Source organism: Coprinopsis cinerea, assembly GCF_000182895.1.
Source record: "Coprinopsis cinerea okayama7#130 chromosome 10 map unlocalized cont3.10, whole genome shotgun sequence".
Taxonomy (NCBI): domain Eukaryota; kingdom Fungi; phylum Basidiomycota; class Agaricomycetes; order Agaricales; family Psathyrellaceae; genus Coprinopsis; species Coprinopsis cinerea.
The window spans coordinates 1,514,963-1,531,828 of record NW_003307535.1 but is presented as its reverse complement, the minus strand read 5'-3'; the positions used below and the strand labels follow the sequence as shown (position 1 = coordinate 1,531,828).

Sequence of the window (16,866 nt, the reverse complement as noted above, 5' to 3'; positions counted from 1 at the left end):
GTGCCTACATGCAATGAAATAAGGCTGCTCCTCACCGGCCCCTTGAATTGAGAGGCGGCTCTGCTCGGCGCAGTGAACAGCTATCTCTCCTGTCGAAATGAGATCTCGGTCGGAGTGAACAAAGAATTGGAACTGGGCATAGGTAACGCGACTAAATTGGCTTGTATTCGATCGCCGAGCAGTGGAATACAAGGATCCCAAAAGCATATAGTATTGTGCAGCGGTCGAGGTTCGAACGCCCGGCTTCCACCGCCAAGTGACGTTCCGTGATTGATCCGAACTGATGGAGACCTTGTTCTCATTTCCGCATTCGCTTTCTCCCCAACGTGCATGTTCTTTCCTCCTAATACAAGGTATCACCTCTAAAGTTTCTATGGTAACCTCACAGACTACCAAAGTACAAGGAGTGACGATGCATTAGCGCAGATATTAGGAGTCCAGTGTGTTTGATTGGTTGATTGCAAGAAGGTTATAGCGTCGACACGGTGTGATATAGGTTCGTCGTCTTTTGAGCTTTTCTACCTATCACCAATCTCAATTCCTACAGAAACTGTTCTGTACATAGATACTACGCGAATCAGGTGAGTTTTTTACTCGCTGATGTCGCTCTCTCTCCATGACTCAAGACTGCATTCATACAGGCTTGGAATCAAATATGTCACTTCAACCCACATCCGCAAGCCACGGCTCGACCACCGAAGACGTGGTGATGAGCGAGAATTCCGATCGATCTCCACAGCACCCTTTTCTAAACGCCAGTCGACACCTATGGAACTGGGTCTTCTCCAACCACACTCGCGCTCTCACCTTCCCCATTAACACCTGTTCTCGGGAACAAACCAGCCCACCTCATTACCCTCCGGAAACACTCCAACCCATGTCTCGACTACACATCAACGCGCTCCCTGTCGAGCTGCTTGGCGAGATATTCGCTCAGTACACCCACTCGTTCCTCGACGGGACGCCGTTCGTCCCGGAAGACCACAGACGTACGCGCCGTCGTCGAAAGCGCGAGTTGCAGATGCGATTTGGGCGCGTCAGTGCACACAGGACCTCGTCTACGAACCCCATTCTTCTCGGCCATGTCTGTGGCTATTGGCGCGCATTGTCGTTGTCGATGCCCGAGCTTTGGTCCAAGATTTGCGTCACCTTTCCTACCACCTCCGACGTTCCCCTGCTTGACATGTGGCTCAAGCGATCCGGCACATCTCCTCTCGACTTGACGATCGTGCATTCACAGGGAAGAGTCAAAGATGACGGAATCGATGACATCGTCAGACTTACGTGTGGACAGAATCACCGCTGGAAGCATGTCACCCTGATCCTCGGTGAACATGTTGACCACCTCTTCGATGCTTGGGCGCCTTCGATTCCCTTCCCCCTCTTGGAAGGGATCGACCTACAGCTATCTGATTGGGACGAGGATATTGCGGTTCAACTCTGTCGTCTAATGTACCGCGCACCGAACCTGCGAAGGGTTAGGCACAACACCTGGTGGAAAACTCCTTCTGTAACGTCAGGCATCCCTTGGTCGGTGCTGGAGGATGTCGAATTGAAGGTTCTGGATGCAGACGACCTGGACGTGGCTTTTACCCAGGGTTTGCATCTTCGGAGCCTCACCATTCACAATCTTGTGGGCACGGTCAAGCGCTTGCCTTCGGACCCTTCGATGCTTCCGCATCTCGGATACCTGTCTATCGGAAGTGGAGACATTCATCAGATACTTCGAAAGGTGGAACTTCCCGCCTTGAAGGAGCTTCACTTACCTGAAGGGTTGGGAGGACGTCATACATCTCAAACTGTCCCCGATATTCTCCAGGAAATTACTCGATTTTCATGTCGGCTCGAGAAGCTCTTGGTGAATTTGGGACACCCTGCCGACGAAGACATACTCATCACTATCCTGCAGTCGCCGGTGATGACAGACCTCAAAAGCCTCGCGATTAGATCCAAGGCCACGGGCAAACTCTTGCAGTTTTTGACTCCGTCTTCATCCTCTTCTTCCCCACTATCCAAGTTGGAACATCTGATTCTTTCCAAACTTTACTCGAACGATGGCGAACTTAAAGATATGGTTCAATCTCATGTCGGTTGTTCGGCTAGTAGGCTACGGTCTGTGGAGGTATGTTTTTATACCCATAGTCATGCTATCGATAAGACGATAGAATTTCCAAATATCCGCATGTTGTTAAGTACTGTTTACGGCTAGATACAAATGATGTAAAATCAACAACGTTGTGTATAGAGAAGAGTGGGACTCCTTTGAGAAATGAGAGTTTGGCGTTACTGGCGGGATCCCCTAAACCGCCTCCTTGGTCGCATTGACTGGCATACATGCCCGATGTCAACTGAAGGTGTCCTGGGAAGAACATTGCGAAGCTCCCGCAGCATGGCTTTCGTCTCGGCGGGGAAATGTCCCCTCAGACGCACTGTGAGAAGCTCAGAGCCGTGGATGGCAAAAAGCTCGGCTAGGTCGGTTTGCATGCCATCACCAAGGAGCCGAAGCGAGATCGAAACCAGGCTCGGAAGCCTGACATTGTTGAACAGCCCATCTAGGGAAGTCTTCGAGGTGATGGTGAGCGAGCGCAATGGGGCATCCTTTGTGACTGGAGGAAGGTCAGCACCTTGACCGATCACGTCGCGGACGTCCAATGCCTCGAGATATGGGAAAGAGGATATAATAATGAGGACATCCTCGATGGTGAGGTCACAGTCCTTCACGGTGAGCTGGGTAGTCATGAGAGGGATCTCGGCGATCACATCCTTCAGGTCTGACATAGGGCCACTCCATGAGAGTCGCTGCTCGACAAGCTGCGCTCCTTCGCCGGAGAGAACACCTGCGGAATCGACCTCTGGCTTGAGATGCTCAAAGGCAGTGTGGTCCGCCGCCAACCTGGCGACAAGCTCGAGGCGGACTGGAAGGGTGGGGTTCCTGACGGCAGTGACAGGAGAAGAGGGCTCTTGAACAAGAACCCGTCCTCGTCCTCTGGGAATGCCTGAGGGGGCTGCGGGTGGTGGTGGGGGGATGTACCGGGGCATTCCATCGGTTGGCGGAGCCTGAACACGAATCACGATTCCTGAAGAAGTTTCTAACGGGGTACTTGAAGCGAAATGGGGGCTCTGAGGAGACGATGGCTGGGGCAGCGGAGATGGCGACGGCGGGTGGCGCTGGAGCTTGAGCTTGATCATCTTCAGCTGGGTTCTCGGATGCTTGGGACGCCAACTCGGACTCGTCATCGGACGTGTCTGACCAGTCGCTGGTCTGCGACGAGTAGGCGATGGAGCTCGATGAGGAGGGGAAGTCCAATGCTCCTGGAGTCAGCATTGGAATCATGTCCAGGAAGCGGCGGAGAGTCGCCCAGACGCTGGAGGTCTGAACTTCGGCTCCTTGGTCTGGCTCTGGAGACGACATTGCAGTGGATGGGTTGGGATTGATTTAGAGCGAAGTCTGGTCTCGGGGATGGTAAAGGTTTGGGCTAAGGAGGGTGGTTGAGGTCAAATCAATTAAATAGTCGACAAATCACTGTGGGAAGTAGTTCTCGTGAGGACTCAGATCACAACCTGCACTAGGCCACGAGGCGTGTCGCTGCTCAATCGCTATTTGTCTCCTGTTGTGCTTGTTCTTCGCTTTTCTGTTTTTATAAAACCAAATATTTGCTGAAAAAAGATCTATCACAACGCTCCCGCATATGCCCATTGCCCTATTTCAGCCTATTCCACCCCCAATGGCCTCGTCCCTGTCTTGATACGTCGGGGCGTGAAAACCGTAGCCTCTCATAAGCCTGCCTCTGGCGCAGTCTATCTTCCATTATACTATTCCTCCAACACTGTGTCTTTTGGACTAACTCGTAGCTGTATTAGGGCACTCTCCAATTAGCGCTCTCCGACGGCTTTGCCTTGGCGAACCCCAATCCAAGTCACCAAGTCAGTGTGATCGGTTGGGGTTCAGGACTGCCCTCAAATGGGAGTAAAACGTGTGAGAGTGTGAGCCCAGGATGGGGTGATAAACATCTAGAACACATATACACCAGAAAACGTGCGGGAAGAACATGAACAGCAAGCCTGCTGGAGCTACACTGCCACTGTGCCACTCGCGAAAATGGGGTAAATTTTGGCAATGAAGGTTCTATGACTTCGATCAGCAGTTCTGATTGCTCTCTCCGACCAGGAGTAGATCACACAACGAGCAGAACCTCCGCCCTGTCATGGACCCAGTGGGATGAAGTAGGAGATAATAATCGCTAACTGCAATTCTCCTCCGCCGACCTGGTGACGAAAGTCAGAGCGAGGTTAGCCGAAACGGACAATCAAAACCGTCATAATATGTACTAACCTGTCAGTATATGCCTGCGCGAAGATGAAGAAGGATAGAAAGATTGTTTCGTGAGGCGCATACGAGTGCCAGGCAAAAGGCAGCACATTCAATCAGCACGAATTCAACATTCAGCTCCGAGTCGGCTCGGTACCAATTGCTCAGTCACGTGACCACTCCCACTGTAATTACAAATACCTAAGTAGGTATCTACTATCTTAGTATCTACGGTCAATGGCCATCATCCACGGTTTCTTTTCTGAGAGTCGAGCTGGATATGCTTGGTCCAACGCGTGTAATTTTGGGCCAAGGTGCGCCACCGGCCAACGAAGGGGTCGAAGAAGACGAAAGGAATGAAGACGAGGGGAAGGTCGACTTACGCATTCTGACAGATTGAGTGCTGACAGTCAACATTGTGCTAGCGGTCATCTTGGATGAAGGACGTACCCCTCCAATAATTTGGTGAACATGAGGGGAAACCTCTCCGGGTGTGACCAACCTAGTACAGTCCAGACAATCAGCGGTTGAGATTCAGGTCCACATGCTGAAGGAGACTCACGGATCGAATCGTTCAGTCACCAACTGAGCACATCCAAACCGGATAGTCGCTCTGACCGAAGGAACTGCGCTGAGCGCAAGCGCTAACAAAGATGGTACAAGCATGACTGCGAGAGGCACTTCTGCTGTGAAAGGCGACCAGAAGCCATCTCTGTGTATTTATATAGCCCATTAGAAGGCTGCATGATTCTGCTCCACTGCTGGTCAAGTGGACGGACTGCGATTCATCGGTGGTGTCCAGTAGGTGTGCAGAAGGATTCGAAATTCGAGAGCACCCTAGAGAGAAGACAAGACTTCGCCGAGATTAAGGAGAAACCATTATCGCAGTGACTCAGAATGACGACGGTATCGATAATAATCAGGTTTGTTCGAAGAAGTCAAGATTTTTGGATGCAGTCGAAGAATGCGCCAATTTTTCCGACTTCGAAATTGTATGCAGAAGAGGCGACCTCCAGGCAGGGCTTCTAGATAACGGAGCCGAATTTAAATTTAGTTGGTGGCTGTTGTAAGCGCAGATTTCCAGGTCGCAAAGAGAGCCCAGTCAGGGAGGTGGAAGACCAAGTCGAAGCTGAATGCGCGAAAAGCGGCATCGCGCAGGATCGAACCATGATGATGATGCACCAATCACGTGTCACGGGCGCTTAGAAAGCTCGATGCACGAATTCGAACCCTGGTGGGGAAGGGAGATTCCAAAATTCAAATGCATTCGAATTTCGTCCGTGTACTCCATCTACAAATATGCACATCCAATAAATGATTCTTCGCATAGTCGCTCAAGGGGCGGGGGTAACACCAGCAACCGGGGGACGAGTAGCAGCCGGAATACCAGTCGTGGAGATGGCCTTGCAATCTCTAACCATAGTCGCGGGCTCAGGGCCATGTTGGATGGGGTTGCATCCAGGGAGTTCCGGAAGCCCTGTAAAAACGCTGTCAGACTACCGCATACTATCGAGACTCAAACAAGTGACTCACATTCTCCCTCGGTAACTTCGTTGATCGAAGTTTGCTTGACGCACTGATCCATCTCCTCATCAGTCTGGAGAGTAAGAACCTCGCAAGCCTCCGGCCACCCAAAGTAGTCGAAGCAGTTGTCCATAGCACGCTGGAGGGAGTCGCCTTCCCAGCCGAAGAGGTAGTCTCCGTGGTGTCCGTAGCCAGTGCTAGATTCCCCGGTAAATCGTAATTCCATGAAAAGAGGGAGGTGACTTACGGGTCTCCTTGGCTAAGAACGAATGGCTGGCTTCCGTCTTCAGGCCACATGTGGTTGAAAGGACGGGTATCCCAGCTAATTTCGAACAAAATCGTAGGCGTCTTCACCGGGTGGGTTTCCGGGCATTCGCCCTCATGCCAGATGATACCGAGCCTCTCATCGACTCTTCCCAATGGGAAGGCCATGTGGCTCTAAGTCACGCTCAGAGGGATCACCCAGGATAGACACCAATAATTCGTACCTTGTGGTCACGGCTATCCGTGTTAACGCCATCCCAGCAACTGTACAAACTAATGAACAGGTTCTTCAGCGCCAGAAAAGACAGAATGACATACGAGGGGAAGAAAGTGTTACTACGAATACCACCCAGGCACGGCTTCTTGGGGAGATGGACAGTATCCCAAGCACCCACACCTGGTGCATGTTGGTTGGATTGTCCAAGCCACTCCTGGTCTTCCCAGCATCGGAAACTCAAGGAGTAAGACTCGACGTCGTCCAGGCTGGATGGCTTCCCGGTTCGCTTCATTGGGTTACCGGTAATCATTCGGAAACCCTGTTTCAGCGGTTTTAGAGAGTGGCGATGCAGTAAACCGTGGCAGAACTCACCTTGGGGAAAGCAGTGATCTTCTTGTCGAATGGAGGTGCACCGGGGAGGTAATACACGGTCATCCCCCCATTGTGATTTCCAACGAGGTGATTGGGCATTTGAGGAACCTATGATCGGCAATACCTCTCGACTGAGTCCTTTCCCGAAACGAGCAAGGCATGGATGGCGTACCCTGATGAAGCTACCGTTGGGATGATGGAAGTACAAAACAGCGGTCCAGTAGTTGGACTTGTTCTCCTTGAAGCGACACGTCGTGCAAGTCGCGATGCTGGCAAGATCAAGGTCGGGGTCCATCGTCAAGTTGAAGCTGCGGAGCGAATGGTCAGTCCAATGCGTCGCCGCTTCTAGAGTAATCCTTACGCATTCTAGAGGGAGAAGATTAGCCGCTGGATCGCCAGACTAGGAAACAATGGTACTCACTCCTCCAATGATCTGGTGAACGTGAGGCGATACTTCTCCAGGAGTAACCAACCTATAGACCATCGTCAACCGCAAAGCGCAATGGTGAAGAGGAATGAAACGCACGGATCGAATCGCTCAGTTACCAACTGCGAGCACCCAAATCGAATCGTCGCCTCAACACTCTTCGCAAGGAGCACACCCGCTACCAAATGTAAAGCCCGCATATTGTGGTCGCCCTATCTTTCACAGTTCGCAGCACGGAGGGGCACAAAAACGCAAAAACACGGAGAACCACCTGAAGCTCCACACACCGCTCTTTAAAGGATTTAAACCAGGACACCAAGACAAACCAGCCCTTCTCCTGCCCTCTAACAGCCGCTGCATTACGAAACTCTTCACCTCCTTCGCCCATTATATGCCTCTGCCAATATCGCGAAGCAACATACCGCCCAATCATATTACGCAGAAGCAAGAGGACACCTCCGAGGTTGAGGAGAAACGTTCTTCATTTGAATAGCCAAGGGCGTGTGGTGGTGCGGTAGCGGAAGGGAGGGAAGAAGAAGCCAAAATCTTCATTTGGAGAGGCAGTGAATGTTTCCGAAGTTATGAGAGACGAGAGGGGGGAGGTGCAGCGCTTGTCTGTTGAGAAGCTGACATGGACATGGTCATAGAACCTAGCCATGTGCCAACGATTGAAAGAACCACCAAACTGCCCGTGGTTGTCGAAGCTCTGGCGGATTGGCTGTGGCCGGGCCATAGTGATTGGTTCTAATGATACATAGATCCCTTTAGACTGATAGGCCATGTTCTATCATGAAGAAGGTCCCGGTCGCAGAATACATTTCCAGTTGAAGAACCAAGTCCTGGGAATATCCTAAGGTACCTGAAATCCACTTTCGACCAACATCACGTGACTAGCGTGACATGGCCTCATTTGGGCAATTTTCAGGCCAGAATTCAAAGAAAATGGGTTAGATAAAGCCGCGAGATGCTATGCGTAAATTTGACGCCATCGAATGGTGCCTACTAGATGTAAATAGGGCCCGAATCAGTAATATTGAGCTATTGGGGTAAATGAGAGCAAGATTTTTGCGCCATAGTCTCTCTAAGGCTAAAAGTACGCGTCGCGTCGCGTAAAACATGGGCAGGCACTCAAGATATCTGGCCTCCCGGTTCCAAAACTTACTCGGAGGTACAAAGATGCCTACAACAAAGGTCTCAGTGGCCCTCACGCTGCCTGGGGTGCAAGGCGCTATCGGGGCCACCGTAACATTCCCCCAGAATGGCGTATTGACCTTGATAATGAGGTCAAGAAGCGAGCCGGCGCTGCTGCGGCGGAAAAGTAGTCACATTGGGCGTGACATGTTTTGTTTGTTAAATTCCGTCATCGTCTTGCCTCCAAATCCCTTACTTTCTGGTACACTCATTCTTTGCCTGTAGCATGCTCGTCCTATGGTTTTATTTTTCTCTCATTTGTGCGTACAGTTTGTAAAAATCGGCGAAAGTGAGAAAAATTGGGTGGTGTGCCCGATTTGGCACTCGCGGTCACACTATCGGTCACACCATGTGACGTTGGTCGAAAGTGGATTTCAGATACCTTAATGGACCCAGTGCAGAGACGGTGCCGACAGTGTCGCAACAAGAGAAGCAACGACAGCGACTGACTGAGCATCGCAGGAGAAATATCGCTAAAGGCGGGCACCGTTATCACCGTCTTCATTGTCGTCCACGACAAAAATGATGACAGGAAAAGACAAGAAGCATCTGTCTGCCATGACCAAGATTTGTTTGTATTCAAACCTACCGCCAAACAAACTTATCTCATCCTCCCTCCACTGGATCCAAACCTGTCGTTTGAGAGTTTTATAAAACTACAAGAAAGCTACATGTAACAATGACAACACGAGTGCTCATGCGTAAATGACAGTGCGGCAAGTTGAAACTACAGAATTGGATCATCAGCGTCAGAAAAGGGAGGTCATGCGAAGGTAAGTGGACGGCGGGGTCAGTCCAAAAAGATCTAACAACAGGGATAGATGTACAGGTGTGCAGAAGGTCAGCGTTTACAACAAGGAAAGCCATAATTACTAAAATACAAATGCGAGTCCGTCGTCATCACAAGGTCGTGTATGCTTTCAATATCCCAAGGAGCGGTGCATCGCACGAAGGTGAGGAGGAGGTTTGAATGTCAGGTGTGGTAAGGTTAATGAGGGATTCCCGCCTTGAAGCAACAACCACTGCGTGAGATCCGAAAGCAAAGAAATAAAGAAGAGAAGTGAAACCACAAGGCGCAAGAGGGAAAGTTACGCTTCCATTGTTAAACTGGAACTATCCCGACTCAATGGGTCTTTTGCGCCGATAGCAGCCATCGCTTCTCTACTCGCTTCGGCATCATGATCGACCACCGACAACTCTGCCACTCCCATCTCCATCACTGGTAGAGGCTCTTCATCATCATCGAGGTTCGGTGGGCGATACAGCGAAGGATGTTGTTGGGAAAGTGGATGATCTTGCGTTGGGCTGAGTGCACTTGAGGCTGGCGTACTCGAGCTGGCTGTCGGCGGTATTGACGATGATAAGGCGTGCCCTGGCTTTGGCGGTCGTGGCATGGCAATTATTACGGCGACTCGAACGACAGGTGGTCCACCGTCTGGTCCGCAAGCCGGAGGAGTCCCTGGAGGCTGGGCAGGCGTGACATTATCAGCTGCGGCACCAGCCACGTTGACCTGCGAAGCGTTGCTTGAAGGAGTGAATGCGGGTCGTGGAGGGAAGCCAAAGAACCACCGGGCACCGGATTGCAGAGTTTGCCCGACATTTCTTGTCCAATGCGTATTGGGAGTCGGTTGATCGGCTACGGTCTTTGAAGCCCCTGGCTCCGCTTTGACGGCAGGGGCGAGGTAAGCTGCGGAGACAGGTTTGATTGCATCCCAATCCCTAGGTTCCTCGTAGCCCCCGTAGTTACCGCCCAGGTCCTTCTCGCTGTTTGAGCCAAGGTATGCGTCCCACATTATTGGCTTTTTCGATAGGTCGACTCGAGGTGCTCGTCCGCCAGGGCCTCCAGTTGGCGGTGGCGGAGGTACCCACGTTCCATTCCGAATGGCTTCTTCTACCAATCGCCTATGCCGCCGCCTGAGCATGAAGGAGCGGATAACGATGGCCGCAGATACGGATAGGAGAAGCACAAGCGTGGCGAGGAACGTGTAGACTGGAGAGGTGTTGGCGGGCGGCGGTTGCGAAGACATTGAGGAGGATGGTGGAGGGTCAAGTCCATGAGCAGAGGGGGATCACATGGGCAGAGTGCGGACATTAAGAAGCAAAGAAGTGGGAAGCAAGGGAGATGTCAGAATATCATTAACGATATGTCAATTAGATACGTACGATACAATGCAGCACTTGAGGCTATTGGGCGCATTCCCCCATTTCCACCACCGCCTCCACCCCCTCCTCCACCCCCGGTCTCCCCCGGTGGTGGCGCGATGAACGTCGAGCCAGCTGTCGGTCGTGCTGTAGGCTGGCTGAAAGCACTAGAGCCTGATAACGTTTGGGACAGATCGAACGACGAGGACATGGTTGGACCGTTGACTGGGAAGTGACGATGGTGGGGTTATAAGGTTGGTCCCAAGTGCGAGGCACCACCTCGTCAGATGATTTAAAAGTGTACCAGTCCTACTGTGGAGCCTTGGATGGCTGAGGTTTGGTCTGCAGCTGGCCTACGACGACGAAGCGAACAAGACGACGGGCAACCACCCAGTTGATACTAATTGCTGATTCAGATGTTGCGGTGGTGACTGCGTGAGTTCTGTGCGTGACCGAGGGAAGCCAGGGTGGACTTTTACGGTTTACACTGCTGTGCTGCCGTTGTCCCAATTCGAAGACTGGCCAACAAATACCGATGGGTAGAAATCTGTCGTCAGCAGTTCAGTGACTTCTGTATGATATCGACAGTCTCTAATATTAGCCTGTGGCCCGTTGTAATATTGATACAGGATATTTACCGGGAATCACCTCACAGCATGCAGCGTTGTTTCCGACTGATTCTGCAGATACGACGGCGACGACGACGGTGGCAAGAAACAAGAAACAAATTCGAAAACAAGATGTGAGGACACCCGGTGCTGGGTCTCTGTTCGCATGGTAATCGCGCTTATGTAACATTACGTCACATGCCCCGCGTGAGACCAGGCTCCCATAGCGGTAGTTCACCAAAATAAGCGCTCTTTGCTGGCTCCTCATCTTCCGAGTAACGCCAACGGATAGCTTCTGCTGTCATGAGATTCTCGATGCCTTCGAATGACTAGCGGCCACGTCAGTCAGAACTCCCCGGTGTAGAGTTTTCGTTCCATCATTCCAGCCTCGGAATACAGCTAGGCCAACGATGTCCGTGGTGAAACGGCGTCAGCCCACAGCCTTCCATGATATCCCTCGAAAGGCGGACTGTGGTTTCACCGATATCTCATCGCATAACTACACTAATAATAGAGTACAACGGGACAAACCGGCCGAGAGTATCCGGACAGCCAACCCTCTTCCGGCCCGTCTCATCGTTCATCTCAGAGTGCAGAAGGGGATGGAGCTTGCTTACAAGGGCTGTATGAGTAGAGATTTTGGAGAGTCGGTCTTATATCCATTAAAGTAACCCCCGCTGACGTCGTTTGATCCGAGTCCCATTAGTGGCGCCCATACCCCTAATTGATTTGCACCTCGACCTTCGCCAGCTCACTCAGCCGCCCGGTATTGATGGTACACTATGCGCAATGCACGATTATCACTGGGTATCAAGAATAACATAATACATACAAAACCCCTCCACCAAATAAGCGCCCGGCTCTAATGCTATGTACAAAACGTGTCCGAGAACAAATGAAATGGAATCGCTGAACCAACGCAGCGACATGAAAAACGAGAAAGGTAAGCCCGAACTCAAAAGTAAAGCCTAATTCTTCCCTCCAGAAGCCGACCTATCCCTCCTCCTCATCTCCATCGAATCCGTCGACGCCTCCTTCCTCCGCCTCTCCTCCTTCCCTCCCTCCTCCCTCACCCGATGCACAAAACTCGAACTGAACGACGAGATCGCGATGGAAGGCAACGAAGGTATCGTTATCCCATTCAGATCAACCTCCACAGCCCACCCAGACTGATCCATACCACCCGCCGCGTCCATATCCACATCCATAGCATCCCCATCACCACCGCCCACATCCCTCCTCCGATCCCGATTCGAACTCTCGCCCAATGGCTCCCTGATAGCCATATGCGCCACAGACGACGACAACGATGAATTCGACCTGTGGTGCGTCTTGTAGCTCGTAGTTGACGACGACACCGAGGACGAGGATGTCGATGACGTCGTCTTGTTGCTATTCTTGTCGTTGCTAGCCCGATTCTGACGAACCCAGTTGGAGATGGAGGGGACAGGAGGGATCATCACCACCCTCGTCGTCGAGCCCCCAGAGCCCGCAGCTGCAGCTGCAGCTGCTTTAGCAGCCGCCGAATTGGCGCGATCGCGTTTCTTGAGGGCGCCAAGACTGGCACTGGAGCTACTCCTGCTTCTCGACGAAGGCGTAGAACCGGTCGAGGAGTTTGTCGTGTTGGAAAGGGTAGACCGGTGACGTCCCTTATACATCGCCTTGCACTCGGTGCCTTCTGATGAATTCGTTTTCTGGTGATGGTACCCTCGTTGGTTGAAATCGGGCGAAAGAGGCCGGTTTTCTGAAAGGACGGGTGATCGACGGCAGTGGTAGTCCATTGAGGACGAAGAAGATGAGGCGGTTTGTCCTTCGGAAGGGTGCATCGCTGCGCGAAAAATAGGCTGGTTGTCGAAGGTACGAGTGATTGGGTGGTAGGCGCAATACGAGACTTGCAGCTGAAATGTCTCGAAAGAAATACGGGGATTATAAGACACTCCTCGTTGCAACAACCGAAACTCGATCGAACTACGGGTATCGCTGGGTCGACCGATTATAAGCCTCAAATGTAGCGAACCAACAAGCCCGCTATCACAACCCGGAAGGAAACAAGCGCAGGTGCTGGAGAGAGGGAGAGGGGGGATGTAGCAACAGCGCAACCAAATCTCCCCTGGAGGGATACGACACTTAAATATAAAAAGACCCCAGCCTCGCCTAGCCTCAGACTCCGAAACCAATTACGACGAGAGATGCGGATTCAGATGATGTGACGACACGAGACGACGACGACGACGGCGACAACGACCGATGGCAGCACAAGTCAGTTACAATGATTCCAGGGTAACAGGCCCGGTATTGGCATTGCAACGAGCGAGCCGGACTCGCACCGTGTCCGTGGACAACGAAAAAAGGATTGTGCTGGGTACTTAACAACGTTAGCAACAACAACGTTAACAATGTCACTAAGTACACCTGTAGCGTACCGAGTTCGAGTCTGTGCTTCGCGCTTGCCCTGCCTGTCCGGCAACTCAGGGAGATCATTGGCTTGGTGTTCGCGCTTGGTACTTGGATACATGCTGGGTGGCCTTGAACAAATGCCATTGTTTTGGAATTCTTCTGACAATGATTGGCGAGTAGTTAGGGTGCAATACTCAGTTCCTGGAATCCTGATTGTAATGAATTATCCGATGCGATACAATATAATATAATAGATGGTGCCACTGCAAAGTCCATAGCCCCCAGTACCTTCACGCCCTTATCTCAAGCGGGGCTGAAGATTGATTGCGATGCATGAGAACACAGGATGGCAACACTTCCTATCAAACAATTAGCGAGAAGGATCACGGGTGTACATGTTACAGAAGTGCCCAAGTACTATACTACGGCTTACCAGTGGCCTTTCTACACCTCCGTGTAGGCTGTATCACCAGCCAGACTTGCAACAGCCACCGACGACGCTAGAGACGGAACAGAAACAATTCAGGTTTACTGATCACCATATGTGCCTTGCCTTGACGACGGTATACTTATCACTCTACTTGCGCCTATAAACGAGCCTAAAATACCACATTTTGAACCTCAGTTCACTACAGCTGGTCGCCAGAAGACTTTGAATCTGAGGAGAAATTAAAGGAAGAATTCCAGGTGCTTCATCGGATTCGGGGCCGCACGCCAACTGAACATCCTCGTAGCAGTAGAAGGAATGGAGATAGCACGACTCTAAGCTCACCTCGGTAATCGACGAGGTAAAGGTAGGACCCATGGCAACGAAAGAAGTTCATGAACTGATTATTCTCCGTCTCCTTCGTAGATGATTTACTTCAGGCTTGCTGCTCCTACTGCTGCTCTGCCTTGTAACTCTAGGCCCTGTCGTATGATATCATCGCGAAGGTTCCAACTCCTCGTCCGACTTTTTGCTGACAACAACTCGAGCCACAGGGTAGTTCCATTCCAATGGCTATCCACGATGTAGTAACTCTAGAGTACAAGGAACCATTCAAAAAAATCAAATGGTACGGTCCCTCGGATCGAGGCTTCTCATAAACTACAAACCGAACCTTCTACACAATCTGGTCGCCCAGCCAGCCAGGAGGCGGCGCCGTTTCGTAGTCCTAAGTAGCAGTCGTATAGTACCCTCTCCCACAACACCGTGATTCCAAGATCTAACACAATTTAGCAACTATTGCTAACTGCATATAATCATTTTTGCTTAAACGCCCCGAACTCTCAGCGCCTCCCGCGACTGCCCCTGCCATACATATAAACGTACACCCCAATCAGCTCACAAAGCAAGGTACAAAGGTGGTAGATAGGCACCGACGACGACGATGACGACAACGTAGTTGTTCCTTGGTTGTATGCAACTTGCTTCCCTTCCGTCTCGTCACCATCAAAACGTTAACACGGTCACGGTTTCGGTTCCATCCATCATCCATCTCCAACGATGGTCGTTCCCAAACCAAAAACGGGCATCCTTGACAACAGTATGGGATTCCTTTCGTTTCGCGTTACATACATTTAGTGCAGTAGAGACCAGAGTCCCACTGGTAGTCCCACTGGTCTCGTCGTAAGCACTGGTTGTAACTAAACCATAAGCCTGAATAGTGGTGACTACTGGTTGAATCGTTACGACTACGATAATTCTTCCAACAATAAATCCCCCGTCGGTCATCCTGGTCGCTAATTACTCAGGCTCAGGGACCGTATTTGTTGCTACTTACCCTTTAGTTTCGTAACTTGTAACTCGCCTAGCGGGATGAAGAAAACACCATTAATAAAACCCTGACGAGTTGCGAAGCAAATCATCATAAATCTTCAAGCTGAGGCCCTTGCTCACGTACATCCATTCCATTGCGAGGCACACGGTCCCCTTCTGAGACCCTATAGCTAGAGACCGCTTAGAACGAGGAACCTGAATTTATTTCAATTTTTAGCCCGCTCTGACCCTGGCCCTAGGCAGACTCCTCATAGACAGTTCCCTCCCGTTGAAGCTCAAACCATTCCTCCTCCTCCTCCGCGTCGGGCGCGTAACCATCACCCAAGTACCCTTCAAACATCGAACCAATACTCTACTCGACAGCCAGCGCGTCGCGCTGTCACTGCGTCCAAGCATAAGCATAGAGTTTAGCGGCCGGAGGTAGACAGTATACGTACTAGTCAGCCGTCCATGATTCAGAGAAATGATAACCTCCGCATACGTCTAGTATCCGATGTCTCTAGGTCCCTACTACTTGACGAAACATACTTACAACGACGACAATCAAGGGTCCATCCTGTCCGACTGTCACCTCCCTCCCTTCTCCTGCGCTCGCGACAGCCGATTGACCACCCTGACACGAGCATGAGGGACAAGTCCAACGGCCAATTATCCTTCTGACAGGATACGACCAACAATCATTAATCAACGTTGGACGTCGCGGCGCCTATGGAGTAGAGTGAAAGTATGGAGTATGCACGCCTCCTCAAGGTGCCGAGAGGACCTGGCAAGCAGCTAGTATGCATCAGACCAGCGCTAGTTGAATGCGGAAACAACAGCCTGAACACCACTCCACTCCTGGATGTAACGCGAACATCTCAACCGGCCGTCAGGTATCAAAGCACAGGCTAGAATGCCAGAATCCAAAATCGACAACGGCAGGGAAGAACTAGCTCCCCTCCAAAAAAGAGTCTGTCTGTTCGCACTAGCAACAGTAGTAAGTACGCTCTACAAACAACGATGAAGAAGAACGAGAAGAAACAACGACGAAGAGAAGGAACAAGGTTTCAATGCGTATCAGGTCACTAGTCACTAGGTATGAATATTCAGAATATATGCAGGGATGCCAGAATGCAGAATCAAAAGAAGAATGAATATGCGTTAGACCAAGACAAGTTGCAACTAATATGCATCATGCAATGCCAATGCCAAAAGAAAAGTCAGTGGCAAGCTCGAGACGGAAGTGCAATACCTCGAGGCTCGAGTGAAGAAATGCAGTAGTCAATATATAAAATAGAATAGAATAGAAACATGTGAAAATCGTTCAAGAGTCATTCGTTAGCGTGCGGTTCCAAGAGTCATAACCTTAAGACTTCAGAAAGTTGAAGAGGGATAACGGGGTTGTAAGGATGAGATGCCGTGCAATGCAGACAAGAGTAGATGCGTGTATGTGTGAACGAGGAAAAGGAGGTCGTAACAGAGTCGAAGGTAGAGTCGAAGGTAGGTGGCGTCGATTGGATGGTAGTAGTGTGGGAGTAGCGGCGTAGAAGATAACGATGATAATTGGTGGTGCGAATGGTAGGCGGTGTGGATATCGAATAGAGGCGCGGAATTTCCAAATGAGTAGGGCGGAGGCGTCCATCATCAGCAGTCCAATCACGGCAGGATGCAGCGACA

At 51.0% G+C, this 16,866-nt stretch overlaps 6 protein-coding genes across 6 annotated transcripts; 1 reads left to right on the top strand and 5 right to left on the bottom strand.

Moving 5' to 3' along the window:
- Positions 1-655: 655 nt before the first annotated feature.
- On the top strand, positions 656-2,209 carry CC1G_11721 (hypothetical protein; the record flags this gene model as incomplete). Its single annotated transcript, XM_001834260.2, has 1 exon — positions 656-2,209. The coding sequence occupies one exon, from the start codon at positions 656-658 to the stop codon at positions 2,207-2,209; it is 1,554 nt and encodes a 517-aa protein (XP_001834312.2).
- Positions 2,210-2,283: 74 nt separating this feature from the next.
- CC1G_11720 (hypothetical protein) lies at positions 2,284-3,412 on the bottom strand (the record flags this gene model as incomplete). Its single annotated transcript, XM_001834259.2, has 2 exons — positions 2,284-3,057; positions 3,095-3,412. 2 exons carry the CDS (start codon positions 3,410-3,412, stop codon positions 2,284-2,286), a joined length of 1,092 nt encoding a protein of 363 aa, XP_001834311.2.
- Positions 3,413-4,688: 1,276 nt separating this feature from the next.
- CC1G_11719 (hypothetical protein) lies at positions 4,689-4,975 on the bottom strand (the record flags this gene model as incomplete). The annotated part of the gene is made up of 3 exons (XM_001834258.2): positions 4,689-4,697; positions 4,760-4,811; positions 4,872-4,975. 3 exons carry the CDS (start codon positions 4,973-4,975, stop codon positions 4,689-4,691), a joined length of 165 nt encoding a protein of 54 aa, XP_001834310.2.
- A 668-nt stretch (positions 4,976-5,643) lies between these two features.
- CC1G_11718 (hypothetical protein) lies at positions 5,644-7,501 on the bottom strand (the record flags this gene model as incomplete). Its single annotated transcript, XM_001834257.2, has 9 exons — positions 5,644-5,786; positions 5,843-6,030; positions 6,081-6,271; positions 6,322-6,361; positions 6,416-6,633; positions 6,687-6,794; positions 6,859-6,994; positions 7,108-7,159; positions 7,489-7,501. 9 exons carry the CDS (start codon positions 7,499-7,501, stop codon positions 5,644-5,646), a joined length of 1,089 nt encoding a protein of 362 aa, XP_001834309.2.
- A 1,504-nt stretch (positions 7,502-9,005) lies between these two features.
- Positions 9,006-11,144, bottom strand: CC1G_11717 (hypothetical protein). The gene is made up of 2 exons (XM_001834256.2): positions 10,468-11,144; positions 9,006-10,294 (listed from the first exon to the last, which is right to left on the bottom strand). Exons 1-2 carry the CDS (start codon positions 10,655-10,657, stop codon positions 9,393-9,395), a joined length of 1,092 nt encoding a protein of 363 aa, XP_001834308.1. The 5' UTR covers positions 10,658-11,144; the 3' UTR covers positions 9,006-9,392.
- Positions 11,145-12,022: 878 nt separating this feature from the next.
- Positions 12,023-12,880, bottom strand: CC1G_15326 (hypothetical protein; the record flags this gene model as incomplete). Its single annotated transcript, XM_002910373.1, has 1 exon — positions 12,023-12,880. The coding sequence occupies one exon, from the start codon at positions 12,878-12,880 to the stop codon at positions 12,023-12,025; it is 858 nt and encodes a 285-aa protein (XP_002910419.1).
- Positions 12,881-16,866: the final 3,986 nt, after the last annotated feature.